At 42.0% G+C, this 18,175-nt stretch overlaps 1 protein-coding gene across 1 annotated transcript in view; it reads left to right on the top strand.

The window, feature by feature from the left end:
- Positions 1-14,144, top strand: part of klf7a (Kruppel like factor 7a) — a 76,217-nt gene extending 62,073 nt beyond the window's left edge. The window contains exon 4 of the mRNA XM_015946694.3: positions 13,873-14,144. Coding sequence (XP_015802180.3) covers positions 13,873-13,924 — 52 coding nt within the window. The 3' untranslated portion in view covers positions 13,925-14,144. The remainder of the gene's footprint in view (positions 1-13,872) is intronic.
- The last annotated feature ends 4,031 nt before the right edge of the window (positions 14,145-18,175 follow it).

Raw genomic sequence — 18,175 nt, 5'->3', positions numbered from 1 at the left:
CAAACAAGCAAAAAGTGCAACTGATTTTAAACAAAGTGCTGCTGCATTTAGCAGAACAAGATCAAACCCAGAACCAAGAATGATTTATGATTTTTGTCCATGTCGTGCCACTTTTGTGCTAAAATATCAAATGTGCTCAAGTCATCATCAAGTCAACAGATGCAAGTCAATTCAAATCCCAAGTCATTGGCGTTCAAGTCAGAGTCAAGTCGTAAGTCTTTATAGATTTTATCAAGTCGAGTCCAAGTCATGTGACTCGAGTCCACACCTGTGGATCATTTTTGTGTATCTAAACAGACTAGACAGATGAAAATAAACAAGCACACACACACACACACACACACACACACACACACACACACACACACACACACACACACACACACACACACACACACACACACACACACACACACACACACAACAAGAGTGTGTGTGGGGGGGGGGCATTTGGAAAACAGTAGGCTTGTGCAGAAGCGCTCATTGAAAATTCTCGCCTGATGTGAACAGAGGAGGAGTGGAGAGCACAGGAATTTTGTGAGCAATCCGCTTCGATCCACTTCGCGGCACTTTGCATCTGGTGTGTTCCGGTGTAACTTCTACTTCCTGAAACAGTGCTGCCAGAGGTGTTTTTTTACAGCATTCATTCCTACTAGAGACCATAGTAAATGTATTGAAAGAATAAGTGTATGCCGACTTTAAAGCATTAGCATAATTTCTACTTTAGCATTAGTTCTGACTGAACACACCTTACGTTTTATTATTACTTTTGGTTTTGTTGGTGTTATGGCTTTTAAACCTTCTGGGCCACCGTAGGGAAATTAGGGATGCACCAATACCAATTTTTTCCAAACCGATACGATTCCGACACTTGGATCTGAATACTCGCAAATACCGATATCGATACTTCTAACTAGTGATGCACTGACAGGAAAATTTTGGACCGATACAGATATCCAATATTAAGATCACTGTTATGGCCAATAACCGATATATGCTGATACCGATATACTGACATTAATGCTTCTAAAATCAGCAGATTTTGTATAGAATAAAAATTATTGAAACTGAATTTAGGGTATTATGTAAACACAACACACACATTTGCGGTTCTGAGATGATTACATTCACTGTTCTCATGACTAAAATTACACATCACCCCCCTCACCCTCTGAAACAGGCAAACAAATGGAGACGAGATGGAAAAATTATCGGTTGTTATCATCGGTCTGGTTTAATTTATCGAACCGATACCGATATGTGAAAAAAATGACTAACATTGGCCGATACTGTTATTGATGCTGATATATCGTCCATCCCTACTTCTAACACACAAAAAAATGCAATTAATTGGAAACTGTTCTTATTTTCTTCTCTGCTTTCAACATGAAAAGACTGTGAGGTAGATAAAAAATAAAATATATTAATAGAAATGATCACAAAACTAAAATATTAACTGAAGGTCCTGGAGAGACTCCTGTTGGTCCACCTGAATAAGCAAACTAGGCCATATCAGGACCCGCTGCAGTTTGCTTATCGCCATGGAGTTGGAGTTGAAGATGCCATCATACATGACGGGTGTATGATCGTAAAACCTTGCTTGGGATTCGCCAAGCAGCTGAAGGCTTATCGTTCTCTGGAGGTTTTGGGCAGAATAGATCGCCACTACTGGCTGGTTCTTTGGGCTACGTGGGCTGCGTGACAAACTTACCTAGATGGAGGAGGCGCCGGAGATGGGGGAAGCGTGCCGGACGCTGGATGAAGCTGGGATTGGCACGACGTGGCACGTCGGATGCTGTGTGTGGAGTTGTTGGCTCCGAGGGGGACAGTGGGACGCCGGAGCACCAGTTGGATCCGGTGCCATTGAATCTGGCGGCTTCCGGATTGGTGTCGGTGGTGTGCGGTGGCGGGATGATCCGATTGCGGCGCCCTGCACTACAGCGGCGAGCTTGTGGGACAGGAGTTCACCGACAAAATCTACGTGAGGTGATATGTGAATCAGCAGAGCCCTCGCCAGTGGATCCTGAAGGCTTGAGTATAACAGCATCTTCTTCCGTCATCAGGTTTTCTCTGTCGAATGCCAGATCTATTATGAATAAGACTTTTATTCTGAACGATTTTATTGAAAGAAATGGTCTGGACGTTCTGTGTGTTACTGAATCCTGGGTCCATAAGGATGAAACTGCTGCTTTTGTGGAACTTCTCCCGGAGGATTTTACATATTTTAGTGTTCCGAGGTTCCGGGCTTGGTGGAGGATTGGCAATGACATTTAAGTCATCAATTATGTGTAGGCAGGTATATCCATCCTCTGTGCCTACAAGCTTTGAACTCTGCCTCTGTTAGCTGGGATGCTCTCAGAAGCTACTGGTTGCTCTCCTACAGTATATCGCCCACCGAGACAAAACTATGATTTTATAGATGATTTTACTGAATTGCTTGGCGAGCTGATTCCTAAGTGTTATCAAGTGTTACTTCTTGGGGACTTTAACATACATGTGTGCTGTCAGGATAAACCTTTGGTGAAAGATTTTTTAAATCTTGCTGACTCTTTTAATTTGGTTCAGTTAGTGGACCAATCCACACACATTCGTGGCCATATTCTAGAATTGGTGCTGTCACTGGGTGTAGGAGTCTCAAACCTGCAGGTCCAAGAGGCCTATTTTTCAGATCACAGACCAGTATTGTTTGATGTGGCCTGGAATCACAAACGTGTGCAACAATATGCTCCGATGAAGCGCTGTCGGCTGTTAAAAGACTCTACAGCTGCTGAGTTTGCCGCAGTGTTCTCTATGGGGGGTGCGGAGCAAGACTACAGAGCTTGGACCACAGAAGAGCTTGTTATACACTTTGACTCAGCATGAACCATGGCGCTTGATGTGGTAGCCCCAGTACGGGTAAAGAAACCTAAAGCTAAAAAAGAACCATGGTTAACTGAGAGTACTCGAGCACTGAAAAGGATCTGCAGGAAGGCTGAGCGGAGGTTGAAAAAGGATGGGCTCCAGAGCTCGCTTGACCTAATAAGAGGACTTTGGATTGGCTATCAGAAGGCTGTGAAAGATGCAAGGAGAAAGTACTTTACCAACATAATCTCCTTAAACTCTCAGAATGCTGGGATACTTTTTAAGACAGTGGACTCTATTTTAAATGTCAATGAGCCCCTTGAGATTAAGTACACCACTGAGTCATGTAACAATTTTTTGGACTTCTTTGTGGACAAGGTAAGGGTGACAAGGGCCTCTATTCCACCACTTAAGCATGCCCCCTCTGCAGATCTATGTGTTCCAAAGGCACTGGAGGGTTTTCAACCATTAACTCTCACAGAGCTTGAGGATCTGGTCATGAGACTTAAGCCAACAGAGGCGGTAACTGATGTTCTCCCAGCAAGGCTACTGACAGAAGTTTTTTCTGTAGTGGGTGATCACGTACTGCAAATTGTAAATAGCAGCTTGATATCTGGGGAAGTCCCAACTCCCCTAAAGCAGGTGGTGGTATGACCTCTGCTTAAGAAATCAGGATTGGACCCAACAATCTTGTCCAATTACAGACCTGTATCTACACTCCCTTTCATCTCAAAGCTCATAGAGAGGGCTGTGTTTATCCAACTGTTGTCTTTTCTACAGGAGTGGAAAACTGGAGAAGTATTTCAATCTGGGTTTAAATCCTTTCATAGCACTGAATCTGCACTGCTGAAGGTCCTTGATGACATTTTATTGGCTAATGATTCCGGTGATGCTGTGGTTCTTGTGCTCTTGGACTTGACATCAGCCTTTGATACCGTTGATCATAGCATCCTAATAAACCGGCTGGAGCGATCTGTGGGCATTACGGGCCACACACTAAAGTGGATACGATTTTATTTGACTGGAAGGATTTTTTGTGTGAGGTTGGGGGACTGTTCCTCTGATCTGGCTGGGCTGCCTTGGGGAGTCCCCCAGGGATCGATTTTGGCCCCACTACTTTTCTCCTTATATCTCCTACCCCTGGGTGAACTATTCCGTAAACATGACGTGTCATTCCATCTATATGCTGACGATTGCCAAGTCATTTTTCCAATTAGGCGTGGTGGTTTATGCACCATTCAACCTCTGTTGGACTGCCTGGAGGACATCAAGCTATGGTTGGCTCAGAACTTCTTGTGTTTTAACGAACACAAGACTGAAGTAATTCTGTTTATGCCACCAAAGACCCTAGGAGGTGCCCAAGGACTTGATTTTTCCACTCTGGCACCGCATCAGAAAGTGGTGGCCACTAACCTAGGGATAAAACTGGACGCAGAGCTCAGATTTGATGCTCAAGTGAACGGAATCATGGGATCTTGCATTTTTCATCTACGCCGCATAGCGAAAATTAAGCCTTTTCTTTCACATAGTCATTTGGAAACTGTGATCTATGCCTTTGTTACCTTGAGGCTGGATTATTGCAACTTGCTATATGCGGGGCTTAGGCAAGCTCCAATAGCACGCCTCCAGGCGGTTCAGAACTCGGCTGCTCGGTTGTTGACATCTACCAGGAGGTCTGAACATATTACGCCAGTCCTACGTGCCTTGCATTGGCTCCCTTTCTTTTATCGCATCAGGTTTAAGGGCATCCTGTTTGTGTTTAAGACGTTAAACTCTGGGGCACCTACATATCTGTCTGATATCATCCACCAACATGTCCCGGTGCGTTCCCTTAGGTCAGCTGACCAGAGACTACTAACTGTGCCCAGGTACAGCCTGAAGTCTCGTGGGAGTCGTGCCTTTTCAGTACTTGGACCAAGTCTCTGGAATGAGTTGCCAGCTGATGTAAAGCAGGCCAAATAATTGGAAACCTTTAAAACCAGACTAAAAACACATCTGTTCTAGCTGGCGTTTGGACATTGAAGTTGGGGAAAGTAGGCCGGATGGATTGCGAACTTGCACTCAGTATTTCCTATTGTATTTTAAATGGATTTCTTATTATATTTGACTTGGATTTCTTAGTGTATTTCTAATGGATTTCTTATTGTATTTTAAATGGTTATATGTCTGTCCTATTGTGGGGCTTTTTATTGTTGTACAGCGCTTTGTTTGTCCATTTGGACCATGTGAAAGTGCTTTATAAATTGATTTGATTTGATTTGATACAGCTGCTTCAACCAATCTACTGTCATCTGGGCAAAGCAGGCAGCACTGTCAGTGTCATGTTCTTTGATTTCTCCAGTGCATTTAACACAATTCAGCCTGATGTACTTTGCCAGAAACTCCAGAAGACACAGGAGGGGGCCTCAACTATCGCCTGGATTAAAGACTACCTGACAAACAGACCGCAGTTTGTGAGGCTGAAGAACTGCACATCAAACCAGGTGATCAGTAACATTGGAGCACCACAGGGGGCTGTACTCTCACCATTCCTTTTCACCCTGTACACCTCAGACTTCCAGTAAGAATCAGAGACCTGTCATCTACAGAAATACTCAGATGACTCTGCAGTTGTCGGGTGTATCAGAGATGGACAGGAAGCTGAGTACAGAGAGCTGGTGGAGCACTTTGTGGCATGGTGAGGAAACAATCATCTGACCTTGAACGTGAACAAAACAAAGGAGATGATTTTAGACTTCAGAAGAAACAGGGTGGAGTCAAACTGCACTCATGGGAAAAGAAGTGGAGGTGGTTGAGGAATACAAATACCTTGGAGTTCTTCTGGACAACAGACTGGACTGGAGAAAGAACAGCGAAGCCGTTTACAAGAAGGGACACAACAGACTGCACTTCTTGAGGACGTTTAGGTCCTTCAATGTCTGTAGCAAGATGCTGCAGATCTTCTACAAGTCTGTTGTTGAGAGTGTAATCTCTTCAGCCATCGTCTGTTGGGGTAGCAGCATCAGAAGCAGGGACCTGAAAAGGCTCAACAGCCTAATAAAAAAGGCTGGTTCTGTTCTCGGGACGACTGTGGAACCACTGGAGGAGATAATCCAAAGAAGGATTCTCCAGAGAATCAAGAAAATGATGGACTACCCTGAGCATTCTCTTCATAAGACTGTCCGACAACGGAAGAGTGTCTTCAGTCAGAGGCTTCTTCAATTTCTCTGCAACACTGACCGCTACTGGAGATCCTTCCTGCCAACAGCCATTGTAATATACAACAACTCTTTGATGACCTCATTATTATTATTATTCTGAGCTACTACAGCAATCAATTTCCCTCTGGGATTAATAAAAATTTTTTGAATTGAATTGAATTGAACAGAAATGACAAGTTACAGTGAAGCCACTTTCAGGCAACTGTACTGGTATCGGTGAATTTTTACTGAGTAGTATCAGTGCATCCACAGCTGAAATGTCACGTTTCCACTAGCTGGTCTCATTCTGAATTTTCAAGTGTTTTCCTGGATGCTTTGGGATTAGTTTCTTGCCAATTAATGAATTTACAATTCCCAATATTTAATTTTTTTCTTTTACAATTTATATTTTTAATGAGAGAAATTAGACATTTTAGGTCAATTTAGTGCTTTCCAGCATCCTAGAATGATGACCACATTGTTTTCATGAATTCCACTCATCCCAAGCTGTGTTTACTTCATAAGACAGTGTAATGGTTTTGAATATGTAATTGTATTTACATTGGTATCAAAGAGACCCAATTATTGATACTAAGCTCTGTTGAGCGTTAATTTTCTGATCTTCAGGGATGGAATCATCAAGTATTTGGGAACCATTACTCACTATAAAATTATTGGCTCAACTCCTGACACAAAAATCTCTACTCCTGTTTTAATTTACACTCTTCTGTCTGTGATGTGGCACCTCTGAGATCTCTGAGCAATATCGAGCTAAACGCTGTGCAGCACGACAGCATGCGACAGAAGGTCATTTTAAAGGTGATGCGCAACTAAATCGATATGGTTTCGTAAAATATCAGATTTTATGTTTGTATTTCTGAGGCAGACACTAAAACAATACAAAATGAAGACTGCAGTAGAAAGAGACTCAGGTTTAGAAATTATAACACAAACAAATTCCTCCTAAAAGCTTTATTTAATGTTTTCTACATGTAAAGTTATTTCAGTAATTGTTTGTATTGGTTCAATGGAATTGGTAATTCTTCAAAATGAATTCATCCCACTTTAAAAAAATGAAATATTTAATATTACTTTTCACCATTTGAAAAGATTTTACTTGTTGGATTATTCAGTTTTTTTTAATTATCTGTTAAATGTTTTTATAACATAACATTTTTATTTACTTTTCAGTTAGACTTCCAAACAGACTCAATTCTTACTTACTGGCAAGTTAAACTAAATCACCTTCAGGTATTCCCTTCAGCGTGTCCTGGGTCGTCCTCCTGGTTGGACGTGCCTGGAAAACCTCACCAGGGAGGCGTCCAGGAGGCATCCTGACCAGATGCCCGAGCCACCTCACCCTATCTCTAAGGGGGAGTCCAGACAACCTGCGGTGCAAACTCATTTTGGCCACTGTATCCGTGATCTCGTTCTTTCGGTCACTACCCAAAGCTCATGACCACAGGTGAAGGTAGGAACGTAGATCGACCAGTAAATCAAGAGCTTCACCTTCCGACTCAGCTCTCTCTTCACCACGACAGACCGGTACAACACCTGCATCACTGCAGATGCAGCACCAATCCGTCTATCAATCTCACACTCCAGTTTTCCCTCACTCGTGAACAAGACCCCGAGATACTTTAACTCCTCCACTTGGGGCAGGACCTCATCCCTGACCCGGAGAAGGCATTCTACCCTTTTCCGAATCAAGACCATGGTCTCAGATTTAGAGGAGCTGATTCTCTTCAGCATAAGTTAATCTCAAAGGCAGTTTAAAGACATGCCTTTATCTGTAATGTGTCCAACAAGTAGCAAGACTCAGTATGTGTACATATCTTACTATAATTTTTAAAGCAGTAAAATCTAAGGCAGAGTCTTTGGAAACTGATGGATTACAGATGATGATGATGATGATTATGATGTGTTTGCTTTCATGAGGAAGGCCCAGAAAGTATTTTAAATGGTCTACCTCGATTTAGCACGGCCATTTTAATGTCTGATTGGACATTTATGTTAGTGTTCATTCCATCCATAAAAGCATTTTTACTACCTACAATGAATCCTATCAGATCGACTGGTGGAACTCAGCGGGACATGACAGGAGAAGATTTACAGGAAGTCAGCAGGTTGATTAGGCAGACTGGCTGGTCTCAGCAAGAGACTGGATGGTCAGATAAGCTCCGGACAAGTCCTGGTAAAACCTGGAACGTTGACTGAGTAGAGAGTCGGAAGCCCGGTGTGGGGCATGCTGGGTAGTGCGGTTCTGGTTAGGGTTAGGTGTGATGTGGGGCCCATGGAGTCAGGGTCGTTTTGTTAATTTAAAAATTTTAGTTTCATTAAAATTCCTGACAAGAAATAACTCGTAATTCTAAATGTATTTTATTTGTTTTTATTTTCACTTTAAATTGCACAAATTTTTAATTAAAATATTTTTGAAGCCTACTTCTTTTAGTCAGATTTGATCTTTCATTTTTGTCTAATGCACAATTCATATGCAACGGTTTTAAGTTATTCATGTAACTGCAAATTAACAAAGATGTCCTCAATTTGTCAAAATGGCAAAAACGATTTACTGTAAATGTGCTTTAAAGTGCAATGACAGTGTGGAAATGGAATACAATGGAACGAGTTATTGAATGCGTGACCTCTTGAATCATGCATGGCTCCATTATAAAAAGGACAAAAAGAAACCTCTTTTCACCGGTGGTATCAGGCCTTAATGTCGACGTGTGTTAATGAACAACCGGTTTCATCAGGTCTCAGCTGGGCGGACTGTAAATACAGTATCCCTCCCCCCTCTGGGTTCCCATCTCCCTCTGCTGCCAGACCCCCCCCCCCCCCCCCCCCCCCCTGGGCAGATCCCCTAACCCTAATTCAGACTCACCTCTGTCATGTGTCAGAGCCCCTCCAGCCCTGACACAAGCACCCCCGCTGAGATGAAGGAAGAGGGGGAGTCAGAAAAGTCGGGGTGAAAGATTGAGGATAGGGAGGAGGAGACGGTGTGCCAGCTGGTGTAGTGCCCCCGAGTCGTGACTCATACATTGCCATCTGTCTCACTTAGCACACACACACACGCACACACACACACACACTGTGTGTCGGTGAAAGTCTCAGCAGTTCATTCATCTTGCATGTATGTTTTTGTGTGTTTGACACTCACACATATAGGTGTGACAGTAAGACAGACGACTGGCGGCTCGTCTGGTCTCAGACGCTATCAACTGTTAGAGGATACAAAAGATACTTGAAACTCATCAAATTTAATTAAGTGAAGATTTTATTCAGTCATGTCACTTTTTTTTTCACTTCAAGTCGGTATCATTTCATAGCTGCTGACTTCCTTTTGCTTTGGCTACTTTGCCTTTCCAGTTCTCTGAACTATGTAAATACAGACAATTACAAATGTATACAAAACCAATCCTGGGCAGTTGGTCATATATCACACTACCTACACAGATGCTGATGATTAATTACAGACACTTATTTAGCCCCAGTAATAAAACTGTTACATAAAAGTCTTTTTCAGTTTGCTTTTCCAGATTATTGCTGCATCCTTTCATTGAGCATGCTGTATGTATCTTAAAGCCGCTATAGCAAATCTGGAAAACAAATGAGGGTAAAACATGTTTTTCATGCCTCTTAACAACGTTCTAAGATAGTATAGATATAAATATGTTGTGGAGATTTGCATTTGTCTAACCCTAACCCAAAAACAACCATCTGGTTGTCGGTCTCACCAATTGGCCACACCTCTGCACTTCCCTGGGTCCTCCATTTATTACGTCCTCGTGTATTTTGCAACAGAACACATCAATATTACCAGAGAAGGAGAACCAGCCAGCTGCTACCACTTCAACTTTAGGACAAACTACCAGAGGAGCTAAAGGACGACCCACTCATTACCAGTGACTATATCTGGCCACGGTCCTTTGATGGCTCAGTCATGGGAGGTTGGGGGTGGAGTTTCTATGGCTGTCTTTCAAACTGTCTCCACGTGCTATTGGATAAAAGGCTAGGCTATCCAGAGTTATCTCTAAAGTTATGCTGCTATAGGCTTAGACTGCTGGAGGATACACTGACCACTTTTCACACTCTACTACTTTCTTCTACAATCTGCTCTTTAACTATTATTTCTTGCTATTTCAGCTGTTAACTTTATTTTTTCTTTAAGTGTTTTTCTCCCAAGAAGAAGCTAAAATGGTGTTCTGCTGAAGTGTGGTGGTCTCATGGAGGGGGCCATCGTCTAGCACACTGCTGCTAACCACTTAAACATTCTCCCTCTCCTGATAATAACTTTTTGTTTTCCTTGACGTTGGATGTGCTACTGCTAGTTTACCCGTTTAATTATAGATCCACTAGAATAAATACATTAAAGTTTATCTCTCGCCAAATAGAATATTTACTAAGAAATCACAATGTAACCATAGACACATTGCTTGGTGTGTGTGTGTGTGTGTGTGTGTGTGTGTGTGTGTGTGTGTGTGTGTGTGTGTGTGTGTGTGTGTGTGTGTGTGTGTGTGTGTGTGTGTGTGTGTGTGTGTGTGTGTGTGTGTGTGTGTGTGTGTGTGTGTGTGTGTGTGTGTGTGTGTGTGTGTGTGTGTGTGTCTGCTCTGTCTTCTCGATCCCCAGTGAGTCATGGTGGATGGCTGCTTATACTGAGCCAGGATTCTCTGGAGGTTTCTTCCTGTTAAAAGGGAGTTTTCCTGTCCACTGTCGCTATATGCTTGCTTAGTATGAGGATTGCTGTAAAGACTCTTGACACTAGTCAGTGAGTTGATGCAACCTGCTGGGTTCCTTATATAGGAAACATTATTTCTGATTGGCTTAATGAACTGACCAGAATTGGAATGTTTATTATGTGAAGTGCCTTGAGACGACTCTTGTCATTAATTGGTGCTATATAAATAAAATTGAATTGAACTGAACTGAATTGAATTGAATTGAATAACAAACATCGTGACGTACTCACTGCTACAAATGTCCGTCAACGAGGCAGTCCACCATCCTCAGTCCGATAAGACGCAAGTACATCCTGTTTCTTAATTAACTAAAGTACCTCTATCTGCTCTTGACTCAAAGAAAAGCTCAAGACTAAATAGTCCAAAACCATCACCATCTTTGTTTTTTCAGTAACATCCTTCCCAACAACGAGAGCTGTGATTGGCCTACCAAACCAATAGAGCGCTGTGATTGTACCGCTACTAATGTCAGTCAACAGGGCAGTCCGCTATTGCACCGTGGAAAAAGCAGGAAAGGAGACGAAAATGTCTTTAAAAAGCACCGTGCTTGGCCAGCCGCAATAGTGGCCATGCTATGGAGGTTCCAACGGCGCATTGCTAGACCGACATGCAAAGAAAAATAATTTTGATTCAGCAAATGACGGTCTAGATTTTAGACTGGTCTCTGGCAATGTAGGTTTTTGGTTCCGGCAGAAGCGTATCAGGGAAGATACCCAAGGGAGGGGTGTGTGTCCGGTGAGCGTGTTTGGTTCAAAACATAGCTTGTTTGGTGATTTGCTATAGCAGCTTTAATTCATGTTTCAGGGCTATGTATTGGGCCAACTTTTAGAACAAAAAGCCAACATACCTATAATAGGATTAACAATGCATAGGCAGAAGGCTTCCAAAATTGCACGTTTTGCCCTGGTTTGTAGGGAGAGTAATTCAAGAGTGATACATGCTGAGTGCATGAGTGTGAATTGGTGATCATTTTGTACATTTTGTATCAGACTAACAAAAAATATCAATCAAGTGTGGATACAATTTTGCAACATGATGAAAGACAGTATTTCATTGTACGGAGACGGCGATAAATTGCACCTGCATTTACAAAAGAGTTTCCAAAATGTCTCAAAATATTCTTGCAGGAGTCACAAATTTGTCTCCAAATGGAGTTGTGACTTGTCTGGAACCTGTCTCAATTTTGTTTCTTATTGCCAGAAAATGCAAGAATCGCAGGCTCAGGCATTTCACTGGAAACACAAGCTTTTGAGAAAATATGTAGCTTTTTTCTCAGAATGACACTGAATTCATTGGTAGACTAACTTTTACATTTGTTGAAACTGCAAATAAATGAATACATTCCCAAGAAAGTCACAAAATGACCTAATTTTGCCTAACGTTGTTCACACTTTATCCTAACTTTATTCATAATTTTGTTACACCTGGCTCGTGGCCAGAATGGAAAATAGCAGAGGTGTGACCAAGTCACTGCTTTGCAAGTCACAAGTAAATCACAAGTATTTCCAGTCAAGTCTCAAGTCAAGTCCAAGTCAAAGACTACCAAATCCAAGTCGAGTCTAAAGTCAATGATGTGGAAGTCCAGGTCAAGTCCATGTTCTTAACTTAGAATTTTCAAGTCATAATCAATTCATCTGTCCAGCTTCAATTTGATGACAATGATAATAAATAAATTCCAGAATAAAAGCTTCTTAAAGCTTTGTTTATTTGCTCAAACAAACAGGAAGTGCAATTGAAACTGATTCTAAACAAAGTGCTGCTGCATGTAGCCGTACAAGATCAAACCCAGAACCAAGAATGATTTATGATTTTTGTCCATGTCGTGCCACTTTTGTGCTAAAATATCAAATGTGCTCAACTCATCATCAAGTCAACAGATGCAAGTCGAGTCAAGTCACATGTCATTGGCGTTCAAGTCCGAGTCAAGTCGTAAATCTTAATAGATTTTATCAAGTCAAGTCAGAAGTCATTAAAATAATGATTTGAGTCTGACTCGAGTCCAAGCCATGTGACTCGAGTCCACACCTCTGGAAAATAGTCACACACAACAGAAGCTCTGACAGCGGGCAAGTGACATTTGCGTCTGAGTTTCCAGAACATCTTAAAGTATTTGTGACCATTCTCGATATTCTTGGATGAGTCTCAGGGTCTCGTTCTCAAAGCGAAAGAAATGTCAGATAGCTTTAATTGAGTTTGGCAACCAAATTTCAAATAAAATGTAAGTAAATTGAAAACACTCTGTTCCGATTTCTTTTACGTTGACTTCATACATGACCGTAGCAAAAGTGTCAGACTTTTCCAGTGCAATTATAATCTAAAGGATTTATATGGTAAATGTAATTTGTAGGTATTTGTAGGGCAAACATTATTCTGTATTTTGGCTGATTTTATTTAATGAACTGCAGTCTTGCTTCAGAAAATAGCAGTCAAAAGCAAAAAATTACTCATTATCCATCTTATTATGCTCCCATTCTCAAAGATTTTGTGCACACTAATTACCAGAATGTGCACGCCCTGATTATCTCTTAGAAAGCAACATGTTATATTTTGGAAAAAGCATCTCCCAGGAGTGTTAGCTTTTTATTCTGCAAGCTCGCAGCAGCCCTGTTGGGAAAAAAAAGGTTCGATAATGGCTGCACCTGTATGTGCAGAAAGTCTTTATGAACTTTTAACAAACGCTTTTGCAAACCACTCACACTGTAAAATTCACGAAAGCCCTTTTGTTGTGATTTTTTTCCCATTACAGCAACGCCCCAGAATTTCAACAAGGCTGATTTTACATGAGTGGCTTTGATTTCCCTAATTTAGCCGCCGTTTAACGGCACATCTTCACCACCACCCCCCCCCCCACACACACACACACACACACACACACACTGTTTCAACAGATCCGTCTGCAGGCTCTCTAGTTATTCACGGCACAGCTGAAGTCATTAGGAGTTCTGCTGAAAATGCTGATTATGAATTAGTTACACATATACTAATTACATGTGCATTAGTGGCTCAGCACTCACTAGCTAACAGCAACATTTGGCTCAATCGACAAAACAAACTCCTTCCTCTTGCATGGAGCTAACAAGCTGTTCTCTGTTTCTCTCTGTGCTTGGCTGCAGGTGTTTCTCGCGGTCGGATCACTTGGCGCTGCACATGAAGAGGCACATCTGAGGAATCCGAGAGGGGTCAGCGGGAGAGGAAGAGAGGGGAAGTAGACGGTGGTGGAGTGGAAAAAGGAGATGAAGCTTCGACTTGAGAAAACTTGGAGAGAGACAGTTTGATGGAATTGGGGAAACACAGCCAGTTTGGGTTGGGGACAGGGAATGCACACAGACAGAAACAAACAGGTTCATACCTCCACAGTGACAGTCGTGGATGACGTATGCTCCGTCACGCCCAGTTCGTATGGGCAGGGGTGTAATACCTGCTCATCATCGGCAGCTCTTTTCTTTTATCATATCTCTTCGATGTTGTTCCCAACGCCAAACTGGACCAGTTGTACAGTCAGTTTGTGTACAAAAAACAAATGTTTCCTCTTCTTGAGACGATCGCCAACAGTAGACCACTTTTTATTTTTTGCTCCTCCAACCCTGCCTTTCCAAATCACCCAAGGGTTTATTATCCAACACGCTGGACGAACGATAATTTGACAGCTTGTCATTCGACCTGTGTCACATCTGCCAATTGGATCCACTTATAAATCCTTCTGTTTTGATGGCATTGGCGCATTAGCTTGAATCGAGTGTTAGATTGGATTTCTCAAAGACTTGTAGATGCGTTGCACTGATGTTCTATGAAGATTGAGGTCATCCAGAGGGCTGGCTTACTTTGTGATCATCACTGACTGAGACAAACTAATCTACTCTGGGAGCTGAGAGTCCGCAGAGACGCAAGCCAGCTTTTAAAGAGTGTTTTTATTCCTCTCTGGGATCTTAGCTGCTCTGGGTTGTCGGGAAAAGGTTGCACAATTGACTCTTTCCAACTTTGGTTTATTTGTTTTGTAAAAAAAGTATGTCTGACTGTCTCAAGGCGCTTTGGGACTCGTGAAATGGACAACCACACGCACAAGCTGAAGCAGCGAGTTGACGGTAATAGCACATTGAACAAGAACTCTATGTATTTAAAGGTTCTATTGTTTCTAAGAAGATTCTCCTATTTGTTAGAAGGAAAAAAATAAGACGACTTTGAAGAACTCCCCAGAAATGGATGCAGCCAAAAAAAATAGTCATAATGTCTGCTTGTCTGAAATGATCTCTTTGGTCTTTTAAAGAGTGATTGGCACCAAACTAGCAGCCGGACTGAGGAATTTCCTCCCGCAGCACACATTCCTGCAGAATTCTTCCGATTAAGAAGCTCTCCAGTGCGAGTTCAGAAAAAGGAAAGCATTCTAAAGCTCAACGAATCTGGCTCTATGCACAACCACAAACCCTTCTGGAGACTCCCTGACCAGCATGTATGTCGGACTTCTGGAAGGTCTCACATGAAGACACGTTCAATCAGTTGTCAGAGTAATCAATGTGAATGTATCTGTTGAAAGCCTGAACATTTCTGCTACACCCGTTAAACCGCTTGAAAATGGTTGGCAAGATCATCCTAGTCCCCGTTTGTGTTCCTCGTTCTCACATCAAAAGAAAACAAAGACCCGACTTGGAACAATTGGCTGGTCACAGCTGGTAGCTTTTGACATTTTACTGACACTCTTGCAACCAGCTTGGGTGCAGCTTTCCAGTGGGTGGCTAAAATGGGTTAGGGGAGGATGGTTCTGCTCAGTCAGCAACGATAACTGCCCCATCAGCTTATGTAACTGCAGCAGAGTGAAACCCACACACACACACACACTCACACACACACACACAAAGGGAGGCATATATTCACTCCACTAAAACTGGAATTAACTTTTATCTTGTGTGACCCGATTTCTGTCAGTTGGAAGAAAGAAAAAAGAGTTCTTAGACATCTTAAATTTAGGTGAAAGAAGCAGCTTGGACACGGGTCAGCTGCGATCATTTGGAGAAACTAAGATTGACATTTCGGCATTTTTGAAGTACTTTGAGCTAAAGTCTTCTAAGGGGATCACTGAAATAAAGCCAGGTTTTCACTGGGTTGCAACAGCCGGAGAACAACATTCACAAGGGAGATTCAAAACAATCACGAGAAACCATTTTGAATGGACTCCAAGTGAAAATTTCCATATTTTCACTCAATTTTATGTTTCCTCTCTAGTCACCAGTCAGAACAGTAATGAATATAACAGTGTACAAGCTGAAGTTACCAGACCGTGGCCAGGGAAACTAGGTTCCATAAAATCCCAAATCAAATACCATAAAATAAATCAGAACGAGTAAATATTTTTAAAGGATGTTGGGACAGGATCCAGTATGCAATATGAACATAAGCAGCAAACTAAAAGTTGTTTAAAGACCTACTTAAGTGTGGCTTATAGGCCTGTTTACTTTATCTTGCCTTTTCATTCATTCCAAATAAAGCAAGACTCATTTAAAGCTTGGTTCCATTGAGGGGGTTGGGGGCGGGTCATCGTTGGCCGGTGTGGATTGGCATGGGTCTGCAATTCTAGGAGAGCGTTTAACCCTCTCAGGCTCAAAATTAGTTTTGATAAAAGGACGAACAACTACGTCCTAGTTGAAAAATGCTCATGAAATACGAATGTGGAGTAACCAGGTAGGTAGGTTTTAACTGTTGCAAATCTGCAACGCCTGCCTCCGGAGGGTTAAATCACAGTTTGGACTCTCAATTGGCAGGCAAAGTAACATTTAAATGTGTATCGTCGTGTCCAACCGGTGCTTTTAATCTTAATCTTTTAAATACTTCGGTTTCTTTAAAAACATTAAAATTCCTTATTGATCCATCTGAATGTTATCGCCAACATTGGTGAGGATTGTTTGGAGCTATGAAGCTGACCAAACCTTGCTGGCATTTTCTTACATCCGTGTACAACTAATGATAATACAAACAAGTGAACTCCGGGGTTTGTTTTGCCTGTCGCAAGTAGTGACGTACTTCTGTCCAGCAGCATCGCCCTAGCCGTACCGCCCCCATTGTCCTATGAAGGAGCCCTTGAATGTCCCATAAATGGCGCGGTCCAGGTCAGTTGTTTGGACCGGTTTTACAATCAGGACAAAACAGCGATCCGCCCCATCCCGCAGTGGAACTAGTGCAAGCAATTGACCTCAAGGAAAAATACCAATAAATAATGAAGACTTTTAGGAAAAGTCATTCTGACTCCTTGAATTTGTTTATGTTTATGCATTTAGCAGACACTTTTGTCCAAAGCGACTTACAAGTGATAATCGGCATGTTGCCCTTGAGGCTAACAACAACAATAACAACAACAAAGAATTTCCAGTCAGTCGTAGGTGGCAGTGAGGTAGCATGATGAATCATGGAGAGGAGGGAACAAGGAGTGGACAGTAGAGAGGGGGACGGGTGCAGGGAGGGTGCTAGTTTAGAAGATGCTCTCTGAAGAGCAGGGTCTTCAGGAGTTTCTTGAAAATTGAAAAGGAAGCCCCTGTTCTGGTAGTGCTTGGTAGGTCCTTCCACATTTGTGGAACGATGCATGAGAAGAGTCTGGATTGTCCTGAGCGTGGTGTTTGCACTGCTAGCCGACGATCCTGTGATGACCGGAGCAGCCGAGACGTAAGCCTTTGCAAGAGGATTCAGGTAGATGGGAGCCGTACCATCTCGGACTTTGTATGCTAGTGTTAGCAATTTGAATTTGATGCGTGCTGCTAGCGGTAGTCTCAAAAATCTGTCGGAAAAGAAGATGACCAGTTATAGGAAAAACCCTACCCTTGACCCAACTTTTCCGAAATCTAAAATGTTTAAGATTTGGAAAAATACTTTTCACTCAACGTTGATTTTCCTGAATTAGGCTCACAAATCTCCATGAGATGCAATTGGCTAGTTTTAGGGAAAAGCATCTGTAAGTACGTTTCCCTCAACCAATAGCTTAAGAATTAGGAAAACCTTCGTTACATTTAGGGTTGATGCAAGCCAATTACATTGAAATGCAAACAGTTTTTTATTCTTATTTCTTGTTTTCAAAACCATAAAATTGACAACATCTTTCTCAGGAAACTTGGCTTATTGAACATGTAAGCAAACAAAGATCAATTTAGAAAGACGGATACATCAAAGTACTGTTCTATTTCAGTGAGTCTAACAGTTCTCATGAGAAATTCAGACTGAAGTTGCTCGTGTTATATTGGCTACGCTGAAATATGGTTGATATAAAGGTTTACTGTTCTGACTCTACAGAGAAGATTAATAATAAAAAAAAACACTGCAATTTCACCATTTGGGGTTTAAACCTACCCATCACTGATGGCAGCTCTTTGTGTGTGTGTGTGTTTCAGTATTTCCACTGAACACTCCTTTTGTTGAATGAATCTGCTGCACATATGT

Source organism: Nothobranchius furzeri, chromosome 2 (assembly GCF_043380555.1).
Source record: "Nothobranchius furzeri strain GRZ-AD chromosome 2, NfurGRZ-RIMD1, whole genome shotgun sequence".
In the NCBI taxonomy this organism is placed as follows: domain Eukaryota; kingdom Metazoa; phylum Chordata; class Actinopteri; order Cyprinodontiformes; family Nothobranchiidae; genus Nothobranchius; species Nothobranchius furzeri.
The sequence above is the reverse complement of the archived record's forward strand: the minus strand, read 5'-3'. Positions and strand labels throughout refer to the sequence as shown.